This window comes from Cadophora gregata (assembly GCF_030347475.1).
Source record: "Cadophora gregata isolate MNR1 chromosome Unknown scaffold_15, whole genome shotgun sequence".
NCBI lineage: Eukaryota > Fungi > Ascomycota > Leotiomycetes > Helotiales > Ploettnerulaceae > Cadophora > Cadophora gregata.
In genome coordinates, this window is record NW_026695938.1 from 1,034,476 (window position 1) to 1,060,492 (window position 26,017).

Sequence of the window (26,017 nt, forward strand, 5' to 3'; positions counted from 1 at the left end):
TTGAAGAGATTACCTTACTCAATTACTATTATGCTTGAAAATCTCGAGAACATGCCCTCCAGGCCCTCCAGGTATTCTGGTTGATTTGGTCAAAAAAATGTCACGCTGACTCAGCAGGTCTTCGGCACCGCTAGTCCCAATCAGAAAAGCAGACCCGGAGCTCGAAACTCGCGAACTTCAATTGATAAAAGCAGCACCAGCATCGAACGGGGCCGTGCAAGTCGCAGAATGGACTCTGTTGAGCCAGTACTTCACCAGCAGCTGTCCTCTCAATACCGAGCACTGCAACCACAAGCTGCCCAAGCCATTCAACATGGACAGCATGGCCAGCCTCACCTAGGTCATCATACGCTGGCTTCCCAAGGCGGACTCGACCTCGATCTTAACAATAGCGATGCAGTGTTCCACCAAGAGCTTCGATTGCAAGACCCAAACGGACACGGCTTTCAACCCTCGAATCCCTTCGAACACAGCCATAGCCACGGTGGACCTATGCATGTGCAAAATAACGGTAGTCCGCATACCCCGCAGCATAACAATGGTGGACAGTTTGGGATCCTGACCGCCGGGTCAATTCAGCACAACTCGATTGCCCGTTTACAGGAGGATGACAACAATATGTTTGGCGCAGCGGACGGGTCAGACCAGAAGAGTAATGGGCATCTCAGCACCAAGGTCGTTGTTGATCCTCCTAATCTTGCAGAGTGGCGCCAGAAACTGTTTAATGTGGACGAAATGATCACATTAAGTGAAGATGAGTTAGTGTTCAGGTCTCCTACTATATTACTGTATGCACATGTGCTAAAAGATTTTTATAGATTTCAGACATATTTCCCTCACGTTGATAATGTATACTCCCACCGTTCGACACAGCGCTACAAGAGGAAGCCCTTCGTTTCTCATTACTGGGACTGCCGGCTTAAAGGACGGCCACCTGGAACACCCAAATCAAACGACCCCAACAAGAAGAAGCGGAAGCGAACGGCAAGAGAGCGTGACCTATGCGATGTAAAGATCAAAATCACAGAATATTTTCCAGGTGCTATGTTGAGGCCGGATTTTGTTCCCGATGGAGGCCCAGTAACACAAACAGACCCATCGCAAAGCAACAACTTCTTTGCACCAGGTCAACCAGGAGGTCCTATCCAACAACAGAACCAGTTTAGCGGTGTTCCCTTTGCCAACACTTCGGTTGCAAACAACCATCCTGGCGCAACAGGACAGAGGTATTACACCATTCAGCGAGTCAACGGCAATGGTGGGAATGGTAAAGGCGATGGTGTTCCAGGGCCTCACAAGCATGCACTTGAAGAGAGCGATCGGGTTAAGAAGAACAGTATCCAAAGACTTACGATGAAGAAGGACAAGGAGGAGAAGAAAATACAGGTATGTACTCTCCAGTCTTCGAGCGCACGGACCATTTACCCCGGATTCTTGGCGGTAATAGAGCAGCATGGGAACTCTTTCGCGAGCTGCAAAGAGGCCGGTCCACCTCTGCCACTGTCCAGGATCATCGTTACTAGACGTGATTTATCGCGGCTGTCTTTTATTATTCCAACAAATATATAACGGCATCCTCTTACTATTATAAAATGGCTGGTCGTATTGCATGACCCATGCTCTTGCTCAGGACCTTGAACAGCATCTTTACTTTTCTCATATTCAAGCCAGATATACGTTCTCCAGGACAATGACTGATTTAACTGCACAATAGAAGACATATCACAAGAAAGCCAGCGGCAATGCTTTGATTACAGTCAGAAAACATTCTAAGGATAATGAACTGAAGTTATTTGGAAGCTGCTTCTGGTGAGTGCAAATTGACGACCGCCAGGCACATCCTGTTACGTCAGAAACAAAATCGCGACACAAACTGACTCCGCTAGTCCGTTCGTACAGCGAGTTTGGATCGCTCTGGAAGCCAAGGGTTTGCAATACCAGTATATTGAGGTAGATCCATATAAGAAGCCTCAGGCTTTATTGGATGTCAATCCGCGAGGTCTCGTTCCTGGAATACGACATGGAGACTGGGGTTGTGGTGAAAGCACAGTCTTGATGGAATACGTACGTCTCAAAGTATTGCTGTGGTGAAAACACTTATTGACAAACTTGTAGCTCGAAGATCTCGGCGCCGGCCAGCCTCTTCTTCCACCCAGTAATCCTCAACTCAGAGCCAATTGCAGACTTTGGGCGGACCATGTAAGTGACTTTGCTGATGTTACGGCATCATACGATCTAACACGACTTAGATCAATCGTAACATCGTCCCGGCCTTCTACCAGCTTCTCCAGGCCCAGGAATTCACCAAGCAAACTGAATACACCACCAAACTCAAAGACGAAATCGCTAAGATCGTCGACGTCCTGGATCCCCACGGTCCTTTCTTCCTAGGGCCTCAACTCTCCTATGTAGACATTCAATTCGCGCCTTGGATGCTCCGGCTGACGAAAGTCATGAAGCACTACCGCGGCTGGCCTGATCCAGTACCCAACAGCAGATGGGGACGCTGGCTTGAGGCTGTAGTGAACAACGAGCACGTCAAGAACACTACCAGTCTGGACGACCTGTATACTGATAGTTACGAGCGGTATGCGCAGAACCGACCTAATACTTCGGAGTTAGCGGATGCTGTCAATGGTGGGTATGGCCTGCCATAATTGATCTGGGAGACGGCGTAGGAAACGGTAAAGATGTTTGTGATACGATAATCTACGGTCGGCTTACAGGACGGCTGATTGTGTGTGGTGTTGCAGAATGGGAAGAAGGCGTTATCGGCGTTCTATTTTCTGATTGTTTGATGTCTCTATGTATGATTATGAGATGCTGGTTAACGATCGATGAATGATGGCAAGGGATGCATAGAATAGCTTGGAGGCGACATGAAGGACGTATTGTATTGGATGATGTGGCCAGGCACCGCATTGCCTAGGCCTAATGACTGAATAGAGCTAATTATGGATGCTACATCAGTCGTTTTTCCCTCTCGCGACAGCACTTTACGCCGCTTTGTCAATGGCAGTAATTTTGTGATGGTCTACAACCCATTACGAAAGTAGTACATAGTGCCAGAGATGATTTTGACCAGACAAGTCAGGCCCCGGGAAATATACCGGGCGACAACTCATTTCTCTACAGAACAAAATCTAAACTGCAACGCTGAATCTGATCCTGAACCGAAATATCATATAAATCAGTTAACAAAAAATCCATCCTCCTTGCCACTACTGTTTCCATCGCCCTTGTTTCCACCTCTAAACACCGTCCCCTCAAACTTAGGCACATCAAACGTTCCCTCTGGATCCTTCCCGGTCTCCATGATGTACTTCTGCACCTTAGAAACCTGATGTCTCACTTCGCCCAGCAAAGCCGTCATGTCCAGCCTAACATTTGGATTGACCTTCGCACCAGCCTTGATAGCAGCTTCCATGACATGGTATCTGCTTACACTGTTGCGGAGCATCATGTCGAATGGTGTCGTTGTAGATCCTTCTTCTTTGTAACACTCGACGGTGATACGGTCGAGGTTTGGACGCCCGAAGAGGAGACCCTTGATTTCGTTGCTGTAGCCATGGTAATTGAAGTGGATGGGATGATTGGGCGTGAAGAGGGAGTTGAACTCGTCGTTGGTCAGGGAATGGGGGTGGAGAGTCTCGGCTTCTAGGATCATGAGATCTGTGACGTTGACGACTCGTACTCGGAGTGCGGGACACTTTCTGCGAAGGATGGAGGCGGCGACAACGACTTCGAACATTAGTTCAGACCCAATACCCACGAGTGTTACGTCGGGGTTCAGCCCGTCCTCTGTGGATGCAAATTTCCAAACTGATGCTCCTGCTTGACAGTGTGCTTCTGCTTCTTCAACTGAGAGGAACACTGGCTGCGGTTGTTTAGAACCCACCATGAGGTTTACGTAGTTCTTAGAGCGGAGACAGTGGGCTACTGTTGAGAGGAAGGTGTTCTGTTTCTTGTGTTTAGCTGCAGGTCCTCGCTGATGGTAAAGTGATTAGCTAGCGAGGGTGACTTACCGCGTCAGGAGGGAAGTAAACTCGCGCAGCATTTGGCTTCAGGTTTAGAACTGCGCCGATAAATGAGGGATTCTGGTGGGAGAAACCATTGTGCTCTTGTCTTGTCCAGGTACTTGTCTCGATATAGTTGATGCTAGAGAGATCTGTTCGCCAGGTGGTTTCGCGAGCCATCTTGTTGAACTTGCTGTACTGGACCATCATCGTATGAATGATACCCAGGAAACTCTCATATGACGGGAAGATGCCGGTCCGGCCAGTGAGCGTGTAGCCCTGTAGAAAACCCTGGCAAGTGTGCTCGCTGAGGATTTCTATGACTCGGCCACCTTTGGCATGGGAGAATTCATCCCACTGGAAGTCTCGACCAGTGTGGTTGAATACTGCATCAAGCTTGTTGCTGACTAACTCATCTGGGGAGAAGATTCGAAGGGATTTGGGGTTATCCACAAGAGCCTGGTCGATTAAATTCCCAATAGCCTTCATGCAGGACTCCTCTGTTCCTTTCTCCACTCCATATCTTCTCCAATCGGGAACTTTCAACGGCTCGTAAGACTTGTATGTCTCAGCACGCTGTCCGAGCTTTTTGTTTGCATCAACGGGAATGACGCTCTTAATAGAATCGGTCACATTGCCAGTCTCTGTGAACAACTTTGCAGGTCCGTAAGACAGAAGCCACTTCTGGAGGTCCGCGAGCTGATCTTCGTTGGTTTTGGCGGCCATCAGTGGAACTTGATGAGCGTGGAAGGACCCTTCAACGAACTCGCCATCGACAACCTTAGGTCCACTCCAACCTTTGGGCGTCCTCATTATGATGACAGGCCACTAAGGTTCACATTCAGTCCAGTTTAGTCTATGTTGCATACAAATTTGGTACTTACGCGAGGCTTCATGATAGGCTTGCCAGATCTTGCAGCCTTCTGGATCATCCGGATCTCGTCCAAAGCCCACTGGAAGCTTGTCGCCAAATCTCGGTCCTTTTCATATTTAGTACGCTTCTGTTTGATTTTGGCCATTGAAGCTTACGATGTCTTCTAGATCTTCCACGAATCTGCACTGGTACCCGTAACCCGTGAAAAGAGTAACCATTTCCTTGTCATCCATGCATCCGTAAATAGTTCTTTCAGAGATCTTGAACCCGTTCACGTGCACGATAGGTATAACCGCACCTGATTCAGCAGGATCGATGTATTTGGCCGCGTGCCATGCAGTGGCAGTTGGACCGGATTCAGCCTCTCCGTCACCAACAATACAGCCAACAATCAAATCTGGCTTGTCCATAACAGCTCCAAAAGCAACCGAGAGTGCATATCCCAGCTCACCACCTTCATGAATAGAGCCAGGCGTTTCAGCATTGATGTGACTGGGGAATCCGTGAGGTGTGCTAAAGCCAGTTATAAGATTATGTAAACCCTGTTTGTTTTGACTGTATTGTGGGTAGAATTTCTCGAGGCTACCTTCCAGCCAGAGAGACGCAAGAATAGCTGGAGCACCGTGCCCTGGACCGACAACATAAATACAGTCAAGATCATTTTTGCGGGTGAGGAAGTTAAGGTGGGCGTAGACGAGGGTTAAACCTGGGCATGTTCCCCAGTGCCCTAGAAGCCTGCCGGAGCCGAAGATTAGATACGGTTTTGGTGTCTTAATGGAGATAATGTAGAGTCTTACCTCGGTTTGATATCATCAAACTTGAGATCTCGCTCAAGGAAGGCATTATCACTGAGAAAAATCATGGCTATCGGAGTCAGTATATGGTATTTCAATTACTTTGTAGCAAAGACCCTACCAGCTGCAATGTAGTTGCTTGCTCTGCGGAACTCCTCGAGTCCTTTGAGGTCTGCATCACTCAGTTGCAGCTTCTCAAGCTGAACTGAGAGTTTGAGTACATCGTCCGGGATCAAAGACTTCAAAGCTTTGGGATTTGGCCTGTCAATCACTTCCCCAGGCATATTGGCGGATAAAGGGCGTAACAAGCAATGAGATAGCACGACTAAACAGCTCTTAAGGTAGCAATTGGTATGGATCTGAGAAAGTGACAGTGATGGGTTTAAGAGAAGGGGAACAGAAAAAGCCGGTTGATAAGTGGAAATAAGAAGATCAACTGATCATGTCCTCTGAAAACTTGACATCAAGGACTCCGGCTAGAGCAGCAGGCTGCGTCACAGCAACTTTGAACGGAAGTCTCGGATTCGTTGGCCCTGATATCACGTTCTAGAGCCTGCAAACCAGGACCTAGAAGATTGCACACACGTTGCCGGCGCTTCCAATTGCATTGGTCTACATGGAATGATGCGCCAGTACAAGTGGACGGCAGCTGCGGGCTCGGTGCTCGAAAAATGATGGTTCCCGATGTTTGGGGCTTGCCTGTTTTCAACAACGTCATGGCTTGACTTCGATTTAGAGCTCCTTTTATTTTACCGTCCGCCGTCGTCCTCAGCCTTGCCAAGCTGGACATTCTCGAAAGCGCGATTGTGATCAGGTTTTATAGCCTCGTATGCTTTGCTTGTTTGCATTCCTCTTGTTTGGGCCGCTGTGCTGAGCAGCGAAAAAGTGGCATGAGTTCTGCTCTGCGTCTGGAGAGTGCGGGCTGGAAAATAATCAACATCATGGCCTGATGGAAGCAGGCTATCCCTGCAATCCGCTTAGTATCCCTGTCGGACAGGGGATCGCAAGCTTTATACGGCTAGTTTTCTCGGTTATGATAAGCCTAGCTCCCGAGGTGGAACGTCATGTCATGATCCGATGGAGGGAGGAGAACTCTGGCGGGGCCTTGAGATATTTCTCAGAATGAATAACAGAATAGACTGCCCGGGCATCCTTTAGATAGCCTCAGTTCAAATCTCCGAGAAAGAGAGACTCATCTTCCTAATCGAACGGGCATTTTGGTTGATCATGTCCAAAATAATCCTTTCCATCAATGCCGGCTCTAGCTCCGTCAAGATCTCTGTTTACACAGCATTTTCCGGAGAAGACCCGAAAGAGCTCGCAGAGACGCAAGTAGATGGTCTTACCTCTCCTCCCCCACAACTGAAATATACCCGCTGTTCACAATCAATTTGCAAAGATCAGAAACTCGACGAGAAAATCTCAAGCCAGAAAGATGCCTTCAAATACATGCTGGACATGCTGATCAAGGACTCGGAATTCTCGCATATCACGAAACAAGACGATATCGCTCTTGTCTGCCACCGTGTAGTTCATGGCGGTGATTTTGAAACTCCGCAGATTATCAACGACGAGACGTACCACAAGCTCGAAGCTTTGACCGACCTCGCGCCACTACACAATGCTTCCGCTCTTGAGATCGTACAATGCTGCATTGAAGAGATGCCCAAAACGCGCAATGTAGCTGTGTTTGATAGCGAGTTCCATCAGAGTATACCGGAACATATCAGGACGTATCCAATCAACCAAGAGATTGCAAAGAAGAACAAGCTGCGTAAATATGGTTTCCACGGGATCAGCTACTCGTTTATCACGAGACGTGTGGCGGCATACTTGGGGAAGAAGGAGGGTGAGACGAATTTGATTGTATTACATCTTGGAAGTGGTGCTAGTGCGTGTGCGGTGAAGAATGGGCAGAGTTTTGATACTAGCATGGGATTGACACCTCTGGCGGGCTTACCTGGTGCGACGAGAAGTGGCAGTGTAGATCCCAGGTATTTTGTCGTCGTAACTTGCGTATAGCGAGCCGTGTGCTGATAGCTTATTAGTCTTGTCTTTCACTACGCATCAGACGTTGGAAAGCTCTCCCCACACTCTACAGCGGATCTTCATATATCGCGCGCGGAAGAGATTCTCAACAAAGAATCAGGCTGGAAATCCTTAACCGGCACAACGAATTTCGGAACCATCGCCTCGTCCGACGATCCAAAGATGAAGCTAGCATTCAATATCTTCCTAGATAGAATTCTCAACTACATCGGTGGTTACTATGTGATTCTCAATGGCAAAGTCGATGCATTGGTCTTTGCTGGAGGGATCGGCGAGAAGAGCGAGGTGTTGAGACGGAGAGTTGCTGAGGAGACTGCTTGCATAGGTTTCGAGATCGACTCAGAAGCCAATAAGAAGCCTATCAGAGACGTCGTGCAGAGTGTTGGGAAAGATGGAGCAAGGCACAAACTTCTAGTGTGCCAGACAGACGAACAGTTTGAGATGGCGAGGTGTTGCTCTATGGATGATAAGCTGTTTAATTGAGCGTTGGTTTAGTAATGAAGTTAGCGATAGATACGAGGACTATACATCATGTTTGCTATCACTTGCCTCATATTTATTGATTCACGATTCGTTATTCCATCCTTGTCTCGCACAACCAGCAGTAGATGCAGCTCCCAACTAGACCACCTCAGACAAAGTCTTTGATAGATGTAACTCCAGCCGAGATATTGCCAAAGGAGCTTATTCTTCTAATGTCTTACTCGTCACAACTAGGTCGTTCAGCAGATTTTCAACTCCTTTTCTCAACGAGTTGGATAAATGTACAAGATTAGGGGCTGAGCTGGTCCATTCAGGAGCATCTCGCTCATGTGCTACTATCAATAATATTCCATGTGAAGCACACGTGTATGAAACATTTTGTATGTATGTCTTAAGAAGTAGCCATAATTTTTTATAACGCAACCCAAAATTACGACGAACAGCAATCTTCATCTCTAGCGATCTCATCACTTCAGGCCCTGCAAGAACGAAGTTACAAAACTAGGAATTGGTAAGTATATTGAAAGACGAGCCACATGTCTAAAAGAACCGAACGAATTGCCCTAAACGCACCAAGTCCTATTACAGTTGCAGTATTTTGGCGAGATGGAGCTCCTGATTTCTCGCCACAACACAGCTGCGATGCCCGGGATCTGATTCTACAAGCAGATGGTCTTGTAGGCATGCGAATCCTCAAAAGATGCTGGGAAACTCGATTCTCTCAGAGCAAAGTAATACTGAAGCTTGACTCTAATGTTCTTTAAAGCTTATTATGCAGATAATATTGCAGTCCTTCGACGCATGTAGCAGCACACATTGTCAAAATTGGTTCTTCTAGTGGCATTTGGCAACCCATATTGCTCAACACTAGATAATCACAGTCGGGGAACTTTGAGCTTTCCAGTTTTTTGATGAACAGTCAACGAGCATCAACTGTCTCTCCAACATAAAACTCGCGTTGAATTACCCAGGCACGGATCATCAAAATATCTCTCGGGCCAAATACTTTGAGCACCAGTGCCTGCTTTGTCTCTGTGGCATTTGAGTGAGATTTGAAAGCGTTGGTCGGTATTTTGACTTCAAAGCAATCCATTCAACTCGTTGTCGGGCAGTTGGAAGTGAGCAGGGTACCGATCAGAGAATGGGGTTCTTTGATCAGACTCAACAAATTCTAAGCAGGCCAGTACAAAATAGAGATCGAATTGCCAATCAGTGAATTGCAAATTTGCAATTGGACTAAACTAGACTTGATAAGAGCCTCCACACCCACAACATTGCAGTCTCGCACCACCCTTACCTCTGCATTCCTAATACACGATCATTCCTGCGCATTCTATTGATAATTCCTACTGGGGGCACCAAATTCTAGAAGTCTGGTCGAAGCCGCGAGCCAACAAAGGATGAGACGTTATTCAGATTGTTACTGGGCTAACAAAGACACAAGGAAGAACAGGAGGGGCAGCAATGCACCGGTCACCAAGAAGGGAAGAAGCATACCACATCGCAAGCAACAGGGTCCCTTTCAACATAGCGTGGCTCCGCGTGGCCTCTGAATAGCCCAGGCCCCATTCCAAGTCTGCATTCCTTGTGGTTGTGTCCCCACTTTGATTCGTACTCGTAGACCAGACTGGCAGTGCGGCCGACCAGAGCCGCGCGCGCAAAACTTCCACGTACCTATGCTTGCAAATCCACAGCTGCTCCGAAGGTCGGATGAGGGCTGGAAACCCTCGCTCAACGATCAATCGACCCCTCGCTACACGACAGTTGCCAAATGATCTCATGTCATTGTATTGTGATTGATTGGCGAAACGGTTAGAGACTGTACTGTAGCGAATAGAGATGTGACGAGGCCTTCAAATTCCTTGGCAATCATAGTGAAGAAGGAAAGTAGAATGAGATCGAAGGCACAAAATCTTCATATTAATCTAAAGTTATCTGCTCTCTTGATAGAGAAAGATAGAACCTCCTAAGATTTGTGCAGTATCATACGATTCTTCTCAAGCCTCAACCACTTGTATGCGGAAAATGACTCCTTCGAAAGAAAAAAAAAGGTATCGAAAACAATCGACGACCGATCTCATCATTAATTCGTGTCCAGCTAGCCAGCAAGCAGTAGTAGTTTCATTCCGTATTGCAGGAAATTTGCAGAACCAAGATATCGCCCTGATAAAATCAACCACCTGTCCAAAGCCATGTACCTATGCCACCGTCCAATCAGGAAATATAGTCCTTCTGTGCGAAACGAAACTTCCATCCAGCAAACAGCAAAACCAAAGGGGAATCCCAGATGTGCAAGAACTTCTTTTTGTGTAAAACCCCAAACCCGCTGCTCCGATCTTCCCATGCATGCTTTCGTTTCCACAATTCCCACCCAGACTGGCTTTGTATTGCTACTGGATATAGCCAGTGACGATGCCAGCCGATATCCGTCCGTTTTGTAGCGCCAGGTCGAATTGAAGTATAATAGAAAAGCAAATTCCATTCCGTGCCCCATTTTGTGCAAGCCAGTCTCCTCCAACGTCAAGAAAACGAGCAAAGAAATCCAAACCATTGTACAAGAAAAGGAAAAGCTGTTTCGAGGACAAAAAGGAAAGAGAGAAAACGAGCCGCCTAATTACAAATTTCTGGGTGGCGAGACCGAGGAAATCGGAAACCCAAATGTTGTTTTTATGAGGCCCAGTCGGCCAAAGTCTATAACGAAAAGTTCGTCAATGTGCAAGAAAGGGGGCAACGCAAATTATTCCGAAAAGCAAAAGAGCCTCTCCTGGACCCAAAACACCTGACCAGATATCCTCCCAGTCTTCATGCCATCCTATTTTCGAAGACAAATGAAAAGTCTAAATTCGCTGATGCAACGCCGAAATACCGAAAGTAAAGGAAGTCGTAAGATCGAGGCAGCCGCTGTAAAGGCGCACGCAGCTCGAGACCGTGAGAGGTGTGTATCCGTATGCGTGATTATCGTACTTTTAGGGTTCGGCCGGAACAGCACCACTGAACGTAATGCGCGCTGTGAAATGACGCTGAAAGGAAAACCAATGACAAAAAAAACTTTTGTTTCTGTTAGGCATCAACGGGGTATTGAGCGACCAATCACTGTTCGCAAGTTGCGCAAGAATAAACCAAGAGTGGGTTGGCGAATGCTGTTGTCTATCCGGCGACAATCTGCTGCCCATAGCCATGGCTCATGAAGTATGGTTGCTTGGACTGAATGTTACAGCTGCCACAGTTGCAATCCGCAGAACTGTGATCCCAGATGTTCCCATAATGGTGACCGTAATGATTGTCATAAGGAGTGAACGGAGTGAGTTGCGGGTTGATGTGTGTGGAAACATATGTGGCATGTGTCTGTGGTTGATAACCTCTCGAGTACTGATTGAACACGGCCCAATCGTTGTATCGAGGAGCTCCGCCAGTGGCACTCATGTACTCAGGCGTATTGAGTCCCGAGTCTGGAGCGGAGGGAGGAGTGAGATGTGGTGTAGGATACGAGTTGACCCAAGACGACTGATCATAACCAGAATGGAATCCAGACTGAGGACGCTCTCGCGAAGAACTCTTGGGATACGCATTGTAGGCTTGAGAATATGGACGAGGGCGTTGAACATTCGTGTCGATTGGTGCAAGAGGCATGGGCGCCAGGCGATCAAGAGTCGCTTTACGTTGAATGTTCTTACCCTCGCGCCACTCGTTCCAGCTTTGCAGCCACGCGTTGAAGTCCTTACTCGTATCAAGGTTGACATACAAATTCCATTCCATCGATTCCAGCCATTCGTGTTCCATGGTGTTCAATTCGGAAACGGGGATACCACTGACTTCTGACCACGATCGGTTCTGGAAGGTATTGTCATCCAAAAACTTACTTCCCAAGAGAAGACCTATAGTCAACATTCGCCAGACAACCCCGTCGGTAACTTTGCAAGGTCCAGTGGCCTTGAGCATGTTCATCCGTCTTGCGAGATAGTTCATGCCGAGAAGGATTGTCGTGCTTGGGAGGCGTGTTGAAGTGAGCAAACCCTGAACAAATTTGCGGAAAGCAGGCGAGACGGAACCACTGGGAAGAACAATTCGTTGAGCCATCTCAGCAATATATTCCGTGAGCTGATCGATCTCATAGTCCAGAACGGCACAGACACCACCGGAAGTCAACATGATGGGCAGTCGAGGAAGCTGACAGAGAAATCTCTGTCAGAACAAGAAGAAATAATTCTTCTTGCTTTATCGAATATGCTGAGCGAGATGCTAGATATTCGAATGCTCGATAGCTCGTGATGAAGAGTTCGGCGATGGAAGCTGGTGAGGAAGTTGAGGAGTCGGTGCGATAATTATTCTGCCATATGAATGAATTCGAGGAACGGCTGCAAAAAATCCTCAACGCAGTCGGAGGAAGCGACAAACGTCACGCAACGCCTTCAAATCAAATCGACCATGCGGCGAAGGGATTTCGTTCGCGATAATGGATGGTTTAGGTATTCTAAAGTAGCTCGTTAGCTTCGTATTTCGCACAGAACTTTCCGCGACAACCCTCGGATGTTTTTTCATGAACTGCCAGGGAATCGAAACAGATGTTGTTCGTCATGTCGACGCAGACAATTGCGATAATAGCCACGTAGATGCTTTCAGGCTTCGAGGAATGTGTGGCGCAGGTGAAGGCATTCACTCGAAGGATTGTGGCAATAACAAATTGAGCATCCGAGTAGGGGACAACGGTAATGACGGAAGTCCTTCGGTTTCGTTGCGATCTTGCAGTGCCCGAATCTAATCTACCAGAGTGTATAAAGAGAATATTCACGAACCTCCTAAGCTTCCCTGGCTGGGTTCTACCAAATGCCCTGGATCGCTGTCGTCGACTTCAGGATTGTGGCCTGTACCGGTTTGGGGATGAAGAATCGAGAGAAGCCCTTTGCAGAATCGATGGAAGGATGCGAAGTCGAAGTGCGTAAAGGCAAAGGAGGAGGAGGAGCAGAAGAAGGAGAGGATCCCGCAGGTTGTATGTCGAGATGATCGAGGAGATGAGGAGGTGGAGGAGAGACGCAAATGGGGAAGGGGGAGGAAATGGAGATGGCGATGGGGATGGGGATGGCGATGTGAGTAGAATTGATTATTCCCTGCAGAGAGAAAGACACGGACAGGTCAGGCGAGGCGAGGCGTGGCGTGGCGCGGAAGGAGAAGGGAGGGAAAGGGAAGGGACGCCGGCCGGTCCAGTGGGTGGGTGGGTGCAGGTGGCTCTCCTGGGGATGGAGCAGAGCAGAGCAGAGCAGAGCAGAGCAGAGCAGAGCAGAGCAGAGCAGAGCAGAGCAGAGTGCGTGCAGTGCAGAGCAGTCCAGTGCAGCAGTACCAGTAGTGGGCAGCAGTGGGCAGCGGTGGGCACTGGGCAGAGGGCAGTGGCTCGAGTGGGACTGGAACGCTACCACGGTTACTGCGCTAGGGTGCACTGTGCGCTACCTACATTAACTAAGTACATTACGCGACGCTAGGTACTTCCGTACTTTCGTACGCTAGGTAAATTTACGCTCCAGTCCAGTTCGCTACAGTATTAATATTGTGCCATGGAACCTCCTAACCGTGAATGGAGTGGACTCGCTGCAGTGGAGTCTCACTCATTCCCGTCCGTTTCCTGGACTGTGGACTGTGGACTCTCGTGCCAAGCAAGGCCCAGGGGCCACCACCACCAGGGCACCTTTCTTGCCTGCCTGCCCTGCCTGCCCTGCCCTGCCCGCCTGTGCTGCCCGACCGTACCCCTTCCCTTCCCTGCAGCCGCGTCTTTCCTCCTCTTTCAATAATGGATTCCTCAATTTACTCGTACTTTTCATGGGACAGGCCAGGCAGGATCACTACCTATCCACTACAAACCACGGAGGTACGAGTACTGCCTTTTTTGGGGGGCGAGGGGGGGGACCACACCACCATCAGATCCTCCTTCCACGAGGCATTACTAGCTACCACTGAACGAATCATCGATACTGTTTGGTTTATAAGGTACATTTAGATAGGCAAGATAGGCATGCAAGCAGTATTGGTCATTCACGCTCTGTAGGTAGGTAGGTAGGTAGGTAGGTAGTGATCGTGTCATGGATTGTTTTCGGCTTTGCAGCTGCTGCACCCGGGCACATGAACAAATACCTACCTAAATTTACCTTAGGTAGGTAGGTCGTAGAGATGAAGTAATTTATTCACTTGAGTCTTCTACAATCCATCCCGTACCAGTAAATTTACTATCATGTGTGCTATACCCAGGCTACCCCCAGGCTACCCGTGTTGTTGTCCCGTATGGAATGGAATAATGTTGCGCACCATTATTCTAGGTAATTTACCTCCATACAACTTCGCCGCGGTTTGCACGAAGCACCCCAGGGTCTTCCTCGTATGGCCACTCCACTGTCCGCGATCTGGTGCTGACGCTGACACATTTGCGTGGTCGTCTGGCATTTTCTCAAGGGCAATCTCACCCGCTAGATGAGCCAGCCTGTCCCACACCTCCCTAGCCAAATAACGTCCAAAGAGGCGGTGTCCAAGGGGGCCAATCGCTGGCCCAAACACAGATCTTACTTTTCGTCACAAGTCCAGTGCTTCGTGCTTCGTGCTTCGTGCTTCGTGCTTCGTGCTACTTCTGGTGTTCCAAGGTGTTTGCCAGTCTGCCTCTGCTCCGAAGCCACAACGACAGTTCAGGGACGCAATCAGATTCCTCTTTTCACAGAACCACTCCCTCCCCGCCAAAAAAAAAACTCAAATTCCTGCGTTTCCGGCTATTGTGGTTTACTGACAACCTGACAAGCAGACAACTGCAACATCCCCTCCCCTTCCTCATTCCTGAACACCCGAATTAATTTCGTGTCCTGGAGAGCAGATTAATTGACTTCCTGTCAACAGAGGCTATCCCGTTCACCTGTTATGTGGACATGCTTTGATCCGATTTGATTTGAAATCTTTTGCAACAATCATCTTGCGAGCAGCTCTGGTGATGAACTTGCAGGCAGGGTCGTCCCCATGATGAAGCCTCGATTGACGGCACCAAACACCGCCGCAATAATAATTGAAGTGTTTCAATTTTGGATGCTACATTATTCCCACCAGTCGAGTCCGAGTCCGAGTCTCATGATGCCGCAAGGATTTCTTAGAAGCTATGATTGTCCACCATCGACGCCCCATGCGGGGATTAGGAAGAGATGTAATCAAAGGTCACTTAGCCCCTGTATCAAGCAGCCAGCTCTGGGGAAAACTCTCCTTACGGTAGCCTATCCAGTGTCCACGAGTCCACGACGCCAACTGTCAGATGCTGCTGAGTCTTTGGTGCAAATCTTGCCTCGCTTCCCTCTTCTGAGATATCTCATCGGCCTCATCCTCTCCTATCCATATTGCCAGATCTCGAGTCCACGGCGGCTCGACGGCTGCGCATGTTCCCGATCGTACAGTACAAGTGCATCTTTACACGGCCGTTCCACCGGCTCTAGGCGGGGTTAAAGTACTGTAAAAATAACCCTCCCCGAAGAGAGTTTAGCTCAGCCGAATTTTTTTTAAACATCTCAACATCGGACGAAGTCACGTTGGGTGACCACCAATTATTATTGTCTCCACCACACCGTTGGCACGCCCGTGCCAAAGATGGGGTTGCCTGCCTGACCAAAAGACCCTGGATATTGGCGAGGCGGCTATGACGAGAGGTCCCGGTCTCAACCTCGCACACTGCTCACGATACTGTAGTAGCATGGAGTCAAGTCGACGTCGTCATACTCTTTACCAGTACAATTAGAATGGTTCAAGTCGATCTCTCTTGCATGCCAGAATGTCCGCAACCTATGATATCAATTTTGAGGCCCATTCGAAGAGTTTGTCGGCCAGGTTTTCCTCAGGCCCAAAGTCGTGCTTTAGTTCGGTTTGTCCTTGAAGCGTCAGAGTTCCATCCTGACCCTCCACGATGCAAGCCAACCAGGACAGTCATCCATCCATCGTGAGCTTCACAGCCCGGACGGACAAACCGGAGCTGTTGAACAGACCACAGCCTTGCCTCGCCCCTATGGAGCTCAATTAGGAAGCAGATTTGCACTGACGTCGCCGAATTGCCATCCCATCAGCCAAACCCCAACCTTACATCTCGTTTTCACGCACACAAACCCCATTCTGGCAGCTTGCAGAAATCAGAACCTGGTGGTAGCTTCTCCACTCTCTTTTCTCCTCGACTATTCAAAGATATCCCGCTCATGACTTGACTGTTGTAGTCAACCTCCGCCTTCAACCTCACCACCAACCCACAGCAAGAGCGACACCGGCTTCAAAACGGCACATTAAAGGAAGTACTTTGTTATCCGCGGGTATTCGTTGCATTCTGAGTGGATTGGAGGCGGCCTCGACCCCTCTTTGATACTGTACAGTAGCGTTTGCTGTGCAAATTGACCCTTCGCATGGCCTGTCAGAAGCAACCCCACGTTGAAGCCCAACGAACCTTCCCCCTCGTCCGACTCCTTAGCCACAAAAAGCTGCATGCATCTCAGACATCTATCCAATCCATTGTCCGTTGTCCATCGTCTATCATCCATCATCACCATTTTTCTTCCTGTCCTATCGAACCGCCTCGGCTTTCCCCCTTCGCCCAAGCGTCAAGAGCTTTCAGCAGATCCCACTACTCAAGACTCCAAGCCCCGAGCAAATTACTCATGACCTGCAGCATCCAACCAAGCCATCCCAAGCCATCCTCCATCCTCCAAGCCCACAACCGCAACCCTCCCATCATCCCGAATGTATCCGTCGTCACTACTACGAGCCGACGATGTGCCTTTCCTGCCCCTCCCCTCTCCAAACTCAAAGAGCCAGCCGTCTAGACGCAGGACATGACAAACACTTGCATATTACTGGAGCCTAGAAATGGCCCAGAAGCTTTCAGACACGCACATGCAGAAAGGGAAAGTACGCAACCCAACGAATGTAAAGCAAGGCAACGCAACGCAACGCAGGACAGACGGGCTGGTATCTCCCATTCCTGTTGTTCTGTTCCATGACTGCAGCGTGCATGACCAAACCGACGCTCGACGGGAAATCGGGAGCTTGGCAAGTGGCGTGGAAAAGGAAAAGGAGGTTGTCTCCGGCTCCGTCGTTGAACGTAGGATTTTCCGAGGTCCGATTTAATCCTGCAATCCTCCCTGGTTTCAACGTCTTGGGGAGATTTGATGGGCAGGCAATGCGGATAGGTACAGCAACATCCATCTGGGCACTTCGAATCACATGTAGCTCACGTGTCGTTCCTTTTTTTTTTTTTTTTTTTTTTTTTTTTTTTTTTTTTTCGGGGGGAGTCAACTTGGAAGAGTACTACAGGTAGGTAAGGTATTGGAAAATGTTCACGACACGATGTCCAAAAATTGCAATGTGCTCAGATGTAGAATATTCAGTCTACGTTCAGGGCTTAATTGGACTAGCAGCACCCTCGGCACGCACACTTGAGGTAGAGTAGGTATGCCAACTGGGTATATCTCCATCACTAGGTAGGTAATATTGCCACAATTGTCACTGGGTTTCCACCTGGGGCCATACACAGGACGACGACAAGATCCCATGTTTTCTATTAACCATCAATGTTCAGAAGCTAATTCCACTACTTGCCCAAAGTGGGAGGCATGTGCCACGACCATCACTGACATTACTACGGATATGTTTACCGCCTCGGAGTTTCTACGATTACACCATCCTCCTTATCATCAGAAATGAGGTCGATCGTCGTTATGAGACCTTTTCGTTTGAAACTGCTTGTCGGATGAAGCACTTTCCCATCCAAATTCACCTCAAATGTCTGCCGGTGCCTTGGCTTTCTACTTTCATTCATTCTAGAGAACAAGAGCCGTCTCCCTTACGCTTCGTGGCTGATTTGAGAATCCTGTCATCAGAATCCGTCTCTTAAATATTCTGGCATCTTTCTTGCGTCGCGTGCACACTCCTCTTTGATTCACCACATCGCTCGCGACATCATCCGGTTCAATGATTGTTTGTCGTCGCCGTCCTGCCGTCTTCTTTGCCTTTCCTTGCGGCTGACAGCAGGTCTCGGGGACGCTGTTGCTCGTTAAGTGACACTGAGGGTTGCCTAGAGTAAGTTGCGGCTGTTTATCTAGAAGAGTTAGGATTTCGGCTCAGAATTTCATTAATGGACGGATGGTTGTAGCAACCCAAAATCGCTGACTGAACTAGAATTGGTCAGCGGTAGGTTGTCATCCTCTTGATCTGGTTCCGAATTGTTCTCTGAAAATAAACACCTCCAACGCTGCCGTTCTTCTCAGAGTCCATCCAAATAGCAGTTGCTACCATCAATCCTTTCATTAAAACCAGTGCGAACGACAAATCTATAACCGGAGTCATATGACCTAACGTCCACATATCGATCCTTCCATGGACCAAGTTGATCTCCTATGTCAATCCTGGGATCTTGAATACTGGGCTTTCCGTGCGCCTTTCCGCTGTCTCCATTCCCACTGTCTCCTTTTCAAACATGCGAAGATTCAGTGCCCATTGGGTTGGTTTCTCTTGTCCATCCTTACGATCGTTGTTCTGTTAGATTTCTCTGGACTCGTGACCTTCCAAAGACTTGAACCAAAGTTGCTGGTTTAGGATTCTCGTCTTTGACTTGCTGTAAAGGCGAGCACATTGGGAGAAAGGCCCCCTTCTCTGCATTATCGACGATAAATCAATAGTGTTCACTGACGGAGCCCTTCCCAAGCTAGTCAAATCCTCTCCTCTGTTTCTCCCACGCCACATTAACGCTGCTCCGGGATCATTGTCAATCTCCACGTCATCTCTCGGCTCAAAAAGTGTGCCTTCATAATAATAATGGTATGGCACTGTGCGTTGACTTAAATGTCTGGAGCGCAGCGCGCGCCGGGTCGTCCAAGATCCCAGTCAATGAAAGTTTTTCCTTGATTTGCTTTGCCACCGATTGTTCATTTACTGCCTCTCTAAGAATGGAACTGATCCTGAGCACACGCTGACCGAGTTGGGACAGAGATTGAGCTACGTAGTCTTAGAAACAGAAACACTACTTTATGGTAGAGTTTTGGTGCCAACCCATAGGAATATTCCCTTAATACTGTACATGATTTTCGCTATGATCAGGTACCACGGAGATTCATGACTTCACAGCACCATCAATCATCAGGATCATCGTCACATTTGCATAGGTTGTAAGTAAAGCAACGTGCTCTTTCTACTACATAGTCTGTTGAAGTCGTTGTACATCAGCATGCTATGCCTGAAAAAAAGTCCAATCAGCCAGTCAATCATTTATTAAGAGTCAGGATCCTCTAGGTAGTCGTCAACCTCGCTATCCCGCGTCATGGCATGATCACGATATCTGAAACTGTCTTTTGAGCTGATGAAGACGAAGTCGTTGATCGCTGGTGAGCTAGTGGTATTGGGAGTTGGTCTAGAAGCCTGATTCTTGTCTACCGATATGCTCTGGGCATCCTTGACAATATCCGAGTTCGTGGATCGCGAATCATTGCCCTTCGCTTCGATGTCCCCGAAGTTCTTGGGCTGGAGTCAGCATGATCATTCAAGTTGTCAGGGCATTTCTCACGAGGTCGGCGGGTGTCAGTAGAACGATGATTTCGAGATCTCCTGAGGTCTTCTTCAACCAGCTGAGTTCGTAGAATTTGCAGCTCCTCCGACTTTTCTTGAGCAGCTTCAAGGGCGCTCTTCAACTCTACTTGAATTGCTCTATCTTGTGCCTCGTGTTCTGCCCTTAGACTGTCGATTCTGTTGCGAGCCTCCTTGCGAAACATTGTAAACTCTTCTGTGATCTTCGTCAGTGAGGTATTTACCTCCTTCGACTGCTTCTCAACGATGGCCATATTGTCAAGGTTGGCAGCGACTTTTTCCTCGTCTTGTTTTAACTGTTCTGCTCTGACTTGCAACTTTTCAAATTCCATGTCCCAGATTTCTTGTTGCCTTCGATTAGCATCTTCTTGGGCAGACTTGGCTTCAACGACTCGCAAGTTCTCTCTTTCTCGAGCTTCAGTTTCTTGAGTAATGCGGTCTCTTTCTAGGATTTCGGCATTCTTCTTCCGTGCTTCTTCACCTCTTTGGTTCATCATGAGTTCAAAGTCCAATCTCTCCCACGCCAAAGTTTCTTGTTGCTCTCGCAGTTTGTCTTTTCGTTTCTGGATATCGATTTCTGTTAGATCCTGCGCGAAGTTTCCTTGCTCGCTTTGCTCCTTGTATTGACGCTCCTTGTCGGCAAGCTCGGCGCTGTCCCTGTCCATGCATTCCTTTTCCAGTTTCAAGACCTCAAACAACTTTTCAAGGTCTGCTCTCAGCCGTTCCAGTAAAAGCTGCTCTTCACCTATCTGTGCTCTTTCTAGTCCCTGTCGTTTTAAGATTGCCTTCTCCAGACCTTGAAGTCTGGTCTTGGTGGCTTTTTCGTGTGAGCAGAACTGCTCGGTTGGGTCATTCGGTTCCAGCAGTTTGTTTTCTGCATAGTTTATCCTGCGCTTGGCTTGTGCGAGGTGCTCTCCAATTCTCTTTTCCTTTGCTTCTATCTCCTCGCGCCTTTGTCTAAGTGCCAACTCGTTTTCGGACTTTCTGTTCTCTGCTTGCACAATAGCACGTTGCATTTCTACGAGATGTAGGCTTGCATCTACTATTGGGATCTCCTTGGCATAGACTCCATTGTTGTCAGTGAGCCAGATTCTACCGCAATTCGAGACTTTAATAGGCATGACCTCTCGAACAAGTTGATTTCTTGTTTCCAAGGTTTTTTCCAGGGATGATAGTTTTTGGGTGAAGACGAGGATTTGAAACAGAGTCCCCCTGCTACCAAACGCGGTTATAAGCTACCACAGCGGAAGTCAGCGCGAATCATGCCGTTCTTTGAAGTATTTCGAATCAGTCGCACAGCTTGCGAATAATCTACCTTGATGCCACTCCAAGACTCACAAGCAATGTAGAAGGTACATGTTGAAACACTAAAGTAAGCCTACTGACTGCAACGAAGCTAATTCCTCTATTTGTAGTCATCCTTAGTTTGACTCACCCTCGAAAATCTGCTACAAGTCACTCTTTAATACATGAGCATGAATTTTAAAATCAGCATTATCGAAGTAGCACTTCAGTTCCTGAAACTCAACGACTTTTGCATAAGTGACACTCTCTCCTAGACTGCCCCTCTCGAACCCATGATTCTCATCAATTAACCTCGGAACTTTCCGCACTATTTCCAGCTACCTCAGCGCCTTCCGCAACTCCAGCAGCCAGAATATCTTGCAACTCCTCTCCTATGAGATATGCCAGCAATCTATCACACTCCTCCATGTCATCAATGATGAAGTAAATGCCCCCTGACCCTGACTCCAACTCCGAACTCGATTCCGACCGTGGCCTCGTCTCCGATTCCGACGACTCCCCTGACACCCCTGTACCAGAAGCCTCCTGTGATTCAGCAGGTTGTTTCCATTCCTTGGTGATATTGTCGAAGGATTTCTCTACTGCGGAACATTCGCGAACCACTTCTTGGAGTTGGGTACAGATTTTGGTGAGCTCGTCGACAAGTTTTCTTTCGACTTGACGAATTTTGACTTGGATGGCGCAGAGCTTTTGAGCGTATCGTTCGTGGTTCTCGAGCTGTTCGCGCATGGCGGTTCTCTTACTTTCTGATAGAGGCATGTTTATGTTGTAGTGAGGTGGTGGTTTTGAAGTGTTGTCAAGATGAGAAATTGGAGTAATTGTGGCTATGGTCTGTGGGAGGAGCACTGCGTATATATGCATCGTAAGACCATTAAGTGAGCCACTAATAGAATGAATGACAACGTATAATACAATTCATAGTCAAAAACAGCAGCAGCGAATAATGATTGAAAGATACGTGCTTTCTATGACGGATTGTTTGAGGTGTATCGTCACCAAGCAAATAAAGCGCAAAAAATGTGTCGTTTGTGTAGGGAAGCATAACAAGAACTCCAGCAAGGAGTATGCTTAACCTTACAGTTCAAACTGTCTTGACTCACAACCGGTGAAAGCTCTTTGGGTCCACAAAACCAGTAATATTTTGCTGGCAAGTAAATTCCACCTATATGATTGCTAGTGGTCTGAATGTGTACTTAGCAGAGTTCAGACACGACCTCGGTCCAAAAAAGATTAACATTTGGAAAATTTCAAATGTTGTCTTTTCTTCCCACAGGACACGGAAGTGGCTCTTGTATTAATCATCACAGCCAAGTTTCCTCCAGGCTTCGGAACTAGTTTGTTTATAGCTAAGCGAGAATTCCATGAGGTGCCAAGTGTACACACGCCAAAATCCATTACGTCCATCATTTGTGTTCGAACATATATTGAGCGGGGTGGTCTGCTGATGTGATGGGCTGACCTTGTACTCCTCTGACCGAAACCCACATTTCAGCCTAAGCACCTGAGCTTCTCAAGCCTATTAGCAGCACAATAGATGATCACAGCATATCGGCTTACACCTTAGACAAAACTGATTGGGGTACAGAATCTTGTCAAACGTCTCTAAAGGTAAGCAATCAGGTGAGATAAATGTTGCCCTTAACAAGGATCAGTGCCTTGGTTACCTTGGTTACCTCGGAAACCAAGCTTGAGAAAAGCAAATCCACCTAGCTTTCTGGGACCAGATCGAGCCCCCAATGTATGAAAATTTCATGAGTTTAATAGAGAGATTAAAACCAGACAGATATGAAACAACATCAAAAACACCTGCCAATCAGAAAGGTCTATTGGAAAAGGAGCTAGAAGCCAGCCACAAACACTCTACCACGAGAACCACTCACGAATCAGAAAGGTACAACGAAGAAATCGGTTCCAACCATTATTTACATTCCAACCCAACTGCTGATATGCTCAGATTTCCCTTATTTCGTTTGTTGATGACGTTTCTTTGCGAAGGTATCCAGGATGACTTGACTCCTAACGATGCAACTTAGTTCGCTTGGTGATTATATGAGAATTGGATGAGCAGTTTAAGGATTTCTCTAGGAGCTCGATAGATTCACTATTGTGAGGTCTATTTGAACGATTGACTCTCACTAGTGACTTTGAGCTGCATAACCGGTGTTCATTGCAAGTAACCTGGATCTAGGTACAAATATACCATTGTTGAGCCACCGCGGGTGGCAATAAGTGTAACTACTAGTCTCAATGATCTAAGACTTCAGACGTATCATGTGACTCTAGGCTCATCCAAGGGATTCGTCTGGGTCTCTTTCCGTAGCAGACCGGAAATCACTACTGATTCCCGCAGCAGGAATTGATCTACTGGATCTTACCACAGACCTAGCGCAACATACCACGCAGCGTATTACAATCTGTTACTAATTCACCCCGATGATGCAACAAACGTAAGAAAAGATGCAGAATCTATCCATAAATCCCCGGACTGCCACTGTTGTACGAAGAAAAAACACCCTAGTCAACTTTCGAACGTATTGACGGGCTGGTATCCGTAACCAAGCAAGCAAATTTCGATGTCACACTACTTCGTAAAGCAGTCATCATCACAGAACTCGAAGTTTGGACAGACAATTCATCACGTAATATGACTATGTCATGTTCCTTTTGGTTTTCGCCCTTTTGTTCCGTATTGGATCTTTTCTCTTTTGGTTCTATGTGGTCAGAGACATTCGCGCTATAATTATTATCAAACAAGAGCTTGGCTCCTTGGTTAGAAATCAATATAATTTTGATTTTGTCAAAACTGGGAGAAAAAAGTCGAATTAAAGAACAGGCCGCCCGTGAAGTGATGTTTTCCGAGGATGAACGAAGCATTCCTTGCTTCGATACAAGGAATAAAATAAGCATCTAAAAGCCCATGGTTCTTTTCAACATCAAGACTTCGTGCTTTGTGACAAACACACCCTTGCTCTCCTGACCAATCCCCAAACCGTCACCGTCGCTATTCCCATCGGCTCCAATACCGGACTCCAAAGCATCGACCAAGTCTCGGACCTTCGCCATTTCCCAATTGCCGTTTTGTGTTGTCCAGAACACGCGCTTAATGCCCACCGCGTGCATGGCACTCACGCAACGGTAGCATGGTTTTGAAGCACGGATCTGTGGTCGAGGATTGTCATCCCGACCGACCTTTGAAGACGTGGAAGGAGATACAGAACGGAAAAGTGGCGACAGCTCATCGTGAAGAGATGCTGGAGGCGACCTTGGTACTTGTTGTGGAATCAGTAGCTCAGGTGATTCTGTTGGCGGAGGCTTATGCTTCCTACTTGGCGTCTTTTGTGACGTCCCGAGGCGGGCAACGTAGAGATCTGACCCTTTAAGACGGAGATCTTTAGTTCGTGCTGCTGTGTTTGGCCTGGCCGATGATTTATGCTTAGTGATTAGGATCTGCTGGGATTTAGTAGGGTTGAGTGTTTTTTTGGAAGGCTACACAGCATTAGAAATACGTCAATGAAAAACCTGGGGGCGAGCTACCTTTGCCTTGTTTTTATTCGAGCGAAAAAATTTGTTATCGGAGCTAAGTGACGGTAAATCTGGTATAGAGGTGTCTATGATGATCTTGGTCCGTGGCTTCAAACCACTTTTATGTGCAGAGTGTTTCTGTTGTGCTATGTACTGATAGTGACTGTCGTACTGATACCCATCCTGGTAGAGATGAGATTGTCTCTTCGTCAGCCGTTGTTTCTCTGCACTTTTCCATGTGTTTGCTGCCACGTTTTCGTTCAATTTCTCGTTCTGAAATCCGACGTCCTCCTCCTTGGCGTTGGCCTCGTTGCCATTGTCCCGCTGGACCTGATTGAGATGTACAGGGTTCAAAGTACGACTTTTGAAGAGAGGACTCGCCACCGGAGGCTTTTCCTGTGCCTGTAGAGGTGGCTTCCTCGTAGGTGGCTTTGACGTAGGCTTTAAGAGCACGTGCTCGGGCTTTGCGTTGTTTAGAATCACCCGGTAACTTTACGAAATGGTAAGTTAGTAATCGCCGAATAATAGGCATATCTTATAAGAAGGATATGATTTGTCTGCGGAAAGTCCCGAGTCCCGAGACAAGGGAAAGTAGAAGTGACAGGCCTGCTCAATACGTACCTTGAAGTACGGTTTTTCGAAGTACTTCGCCGAGCGAGCCGAGGTCTGAGAAGCCTGAGTACCAGAAGAGAGAGAAAGAGCACTACGGATGGCCATCATCTCTGAGTGCATACTGAGAGCAACATTGGCATTGTGGCCACAGCCCATGGATTCGAAAGGAGTAAAAGTCCCCTCCTCCGGCTGATTCGGCGTCTTCGACTTGCTTTTCGGCTTGGACTTCAAGCGCTGCTTGAGCTCAGCGATCGCTGGACCATCTGCGTCCCTTGATGGTAAAGCACCGCTCTTGAGCGCACCGCCATCAAAGCCAGGGCGGTAGCAGTTAAAACCTTGCCCAATTACCTTGCCACCGCGAACAATGATCGCACCGTGGCGGTAGTGCAGAGGGGAGAGTTCGGCCTGAGCAAGGCAGAGGGACAATAGAGTATCGCTGCGGGAAGACATTTTGTAAATTTGATTGTTTACTTTTGGATGGGATGTCGTTTGTAATCTGGAGATCTACGGAGGTAGAGCTGAGTGGAGGTGAATTTAGTGATTCAGCTTTTCGAAAGGGATGCCGTTTTTTCTGGGACTTTGAATTTTGGAGGAGGATTTTAGTCGCAAGGACGTAGGTCGTCGAGTCTGAAGATGAGCTGTAGAGGCTGGATGTACTGGTGTTCTGTGAACTGTGTGTGGTAACGATCAACAAGTCCGCTTTTTGTTTTAAGGTAATCATGGACGTTGTCGCTAACTTTACGCTAGCGTGAAGTGTCACTAGTTGGCTCCACCAGTGGGGGAGATCCGGGGAG

The 26,017-nt window shown here is 47.8% G+C and overlaps 8 protein-coding genes across 8 annotated transcripts; 2 read left to right on the top strand and 6 right to left on the bottom strand.

Moving 5' to 3' along the window:
* Positions 1-196: 196 nt before the first annotated feature.
* Positions 197-2,657, top strand: ONS95_004955 (uncharacterized protein; the record flags this gene model as incomplete). The annotated part of the gene is made up of 6 exons (XM_058498342.1): positions 197-758; positions 819-1,386; positions 1,715-1,809; positions 1,887-2,064; positions 2,116-2,199; positions 2,250-2,657. The coding sequence occupies exons 1-6, from the start codon at positions 229-231 to the stop codon at positions 2,655-2,657; spliced, it is 1,863 nt and encodes a 620-aa protein (XP_058351856.1). The 5' UTR covers positions 197-228.
* Positions 2,658-3,190: 533 nt separating this feature from the next.
* ONS95_004956 (uncharacterized protein) lies at positions 3,191-6,587 on the bottom strand (the record flags this gene model as incomplete). The annotated part of the gene is made up of 6 exons (XM_058498343.1): positions 5,806-6,587; positions 5,688-5,754; positions 5,046-5,625; positions 4,901-4,996; positions 4,026-4,844; positions 3,191-3,958 (listed from the first exon to the last, which is right to left on the bottom strand). The coding sequence occupies exons 1-6, from the start codon at positions 5,966-5,968 to the stop codon at positions 3,191-3,193; spliced, it is 2,493 nt and encodes an 830-aa protein (XP_058351857.1). The 5' UTR covers positions 5,969-6,587.
* A 202-nt stretch (positions 6,588-6,789) lies between these two features.
* Positions 6,790-8,284, top strand: ONS95_004957 (uncharacterized protein). The gene is made up of 2 exons (XM_058498344.1): positions 6,790-7,678; positions 7,733-8,284. The coding sequence occupies exons 1-2, from the start codon at positions 6,912-6,914 to the stop codon at positions 8,214-8,216; spliced, it is 1,251 nt and encodes a 416-aa protein (XP_058351858.1). The 5' UTR covers positions 6,790-6,911; the 3' UTR covers positions 8,217-8,284.
* Positions 8,285-11,363: 3,079 nt separating this feature from the next.
* On the bottom strand, positions 11,364-12,365 carry ONS95_004958 (uncharacterized protein; the record flags this gene model as incomplete). The annotated part of the gene is made up of 1 exon (XM_058498345.1): positions 11,364-12,365. One exon carries the CDS (start codon positions 12,363-12,365, stop codon positions 11,364-11,366), a length of 1,002 nt encoding a protein of 333 aa, XP_058351859.1.
* Positions 12,366-19,472: 7,107 nt separating this feature from the next.
* Positions 19,473-20,905, bottom strand: ONS95_004959 (uncharacterized protein; the record flags this gene model as incomplete). The annotated part of the gene is made up of 2 exons (XM_058498346.1): positions 19,473-19,696; positions 19,765-20,905. The coding sequence occupies 2 exons, from the start codon at positions 20,903-20,905 to the stop codon at positions 19,473-19,475; spliced, it is 1,365 nt and encodes a 454-aa protein (XP_058351860.1).
* A 466-nt stretch (positions 20,906-21,371) lies between these two features.
* Positions 21,372-21,848, bottom strand: ONS95_004960 (uncharacterized protein; the record flags this gene model as incomplete). The annotated part of the gene is made up of 1 exon (XM_058498347.1): positions 21,372-21,848. The coding sequence occupies one exon, from the start codon at positions 21,846-21,848 to the stop codon at positions 21,372-21,374; it is 477 nt and encodes a 158-aa protein (XP_058351861.1).
* Positions 21,849-23,996: 2,148 nt separating this feature from the next.
* Positions 23,997-24,209, bottom strand: ONS95_004961 (uncharacterized protein; the record flags this gene model as incomplete). Its single annotated transcript, XM_058498348.1, has 1 exon — positions 23,997-24,209. The coding sequence occupies one exon, from the start codon at positions 24,207-24,209 to the stop codon at positions 23,997-23,999; it is 213 nt and encodes a 70-aa protein (XP_058351862.1).
* A 523-nt stretch (positions 24,210-24,732) lies between these two features.
* On the bottom strand, positions 24,733-25,673 carry ONS95_004962 (uncharacterized protein; the record flags this gene model as incomplete). The annotated part of the gene is made up of 2 exons (XM_058498349.1): positions 24,733-25,101; positions 25,233-25,673. The coding sequence occupies 2 exons, from the start codon at positions 25,671-25,673 to the stop codon at positions 24,733-24,735; spliced, it is 810 nt and encodes a 269-aa protein (XP_058351863.1).
* Between the last annotated feature and the right edge of the window lie 344 nt (positions 25,674-26,017).

What these genes read in the sequence shown, in the direction of transcription:
- ONS95_004957 (XM_058498344.1), top strand. Translation starts at nt 6,912, where the DNA reads ATGTCCAAAATAATCCTTTCCATCAATGCCGGCTCTAGCTCCGTCAAG. An exon ending in AGTGGCAGTGTAGATCCCAG is followed by an intron (nt 7,679 to 7,732) that starts GTATTTTGTCGT and finishes ATAGCTTATTAG; the next exon opens with TCTTGTCTTTCACTACGCAT.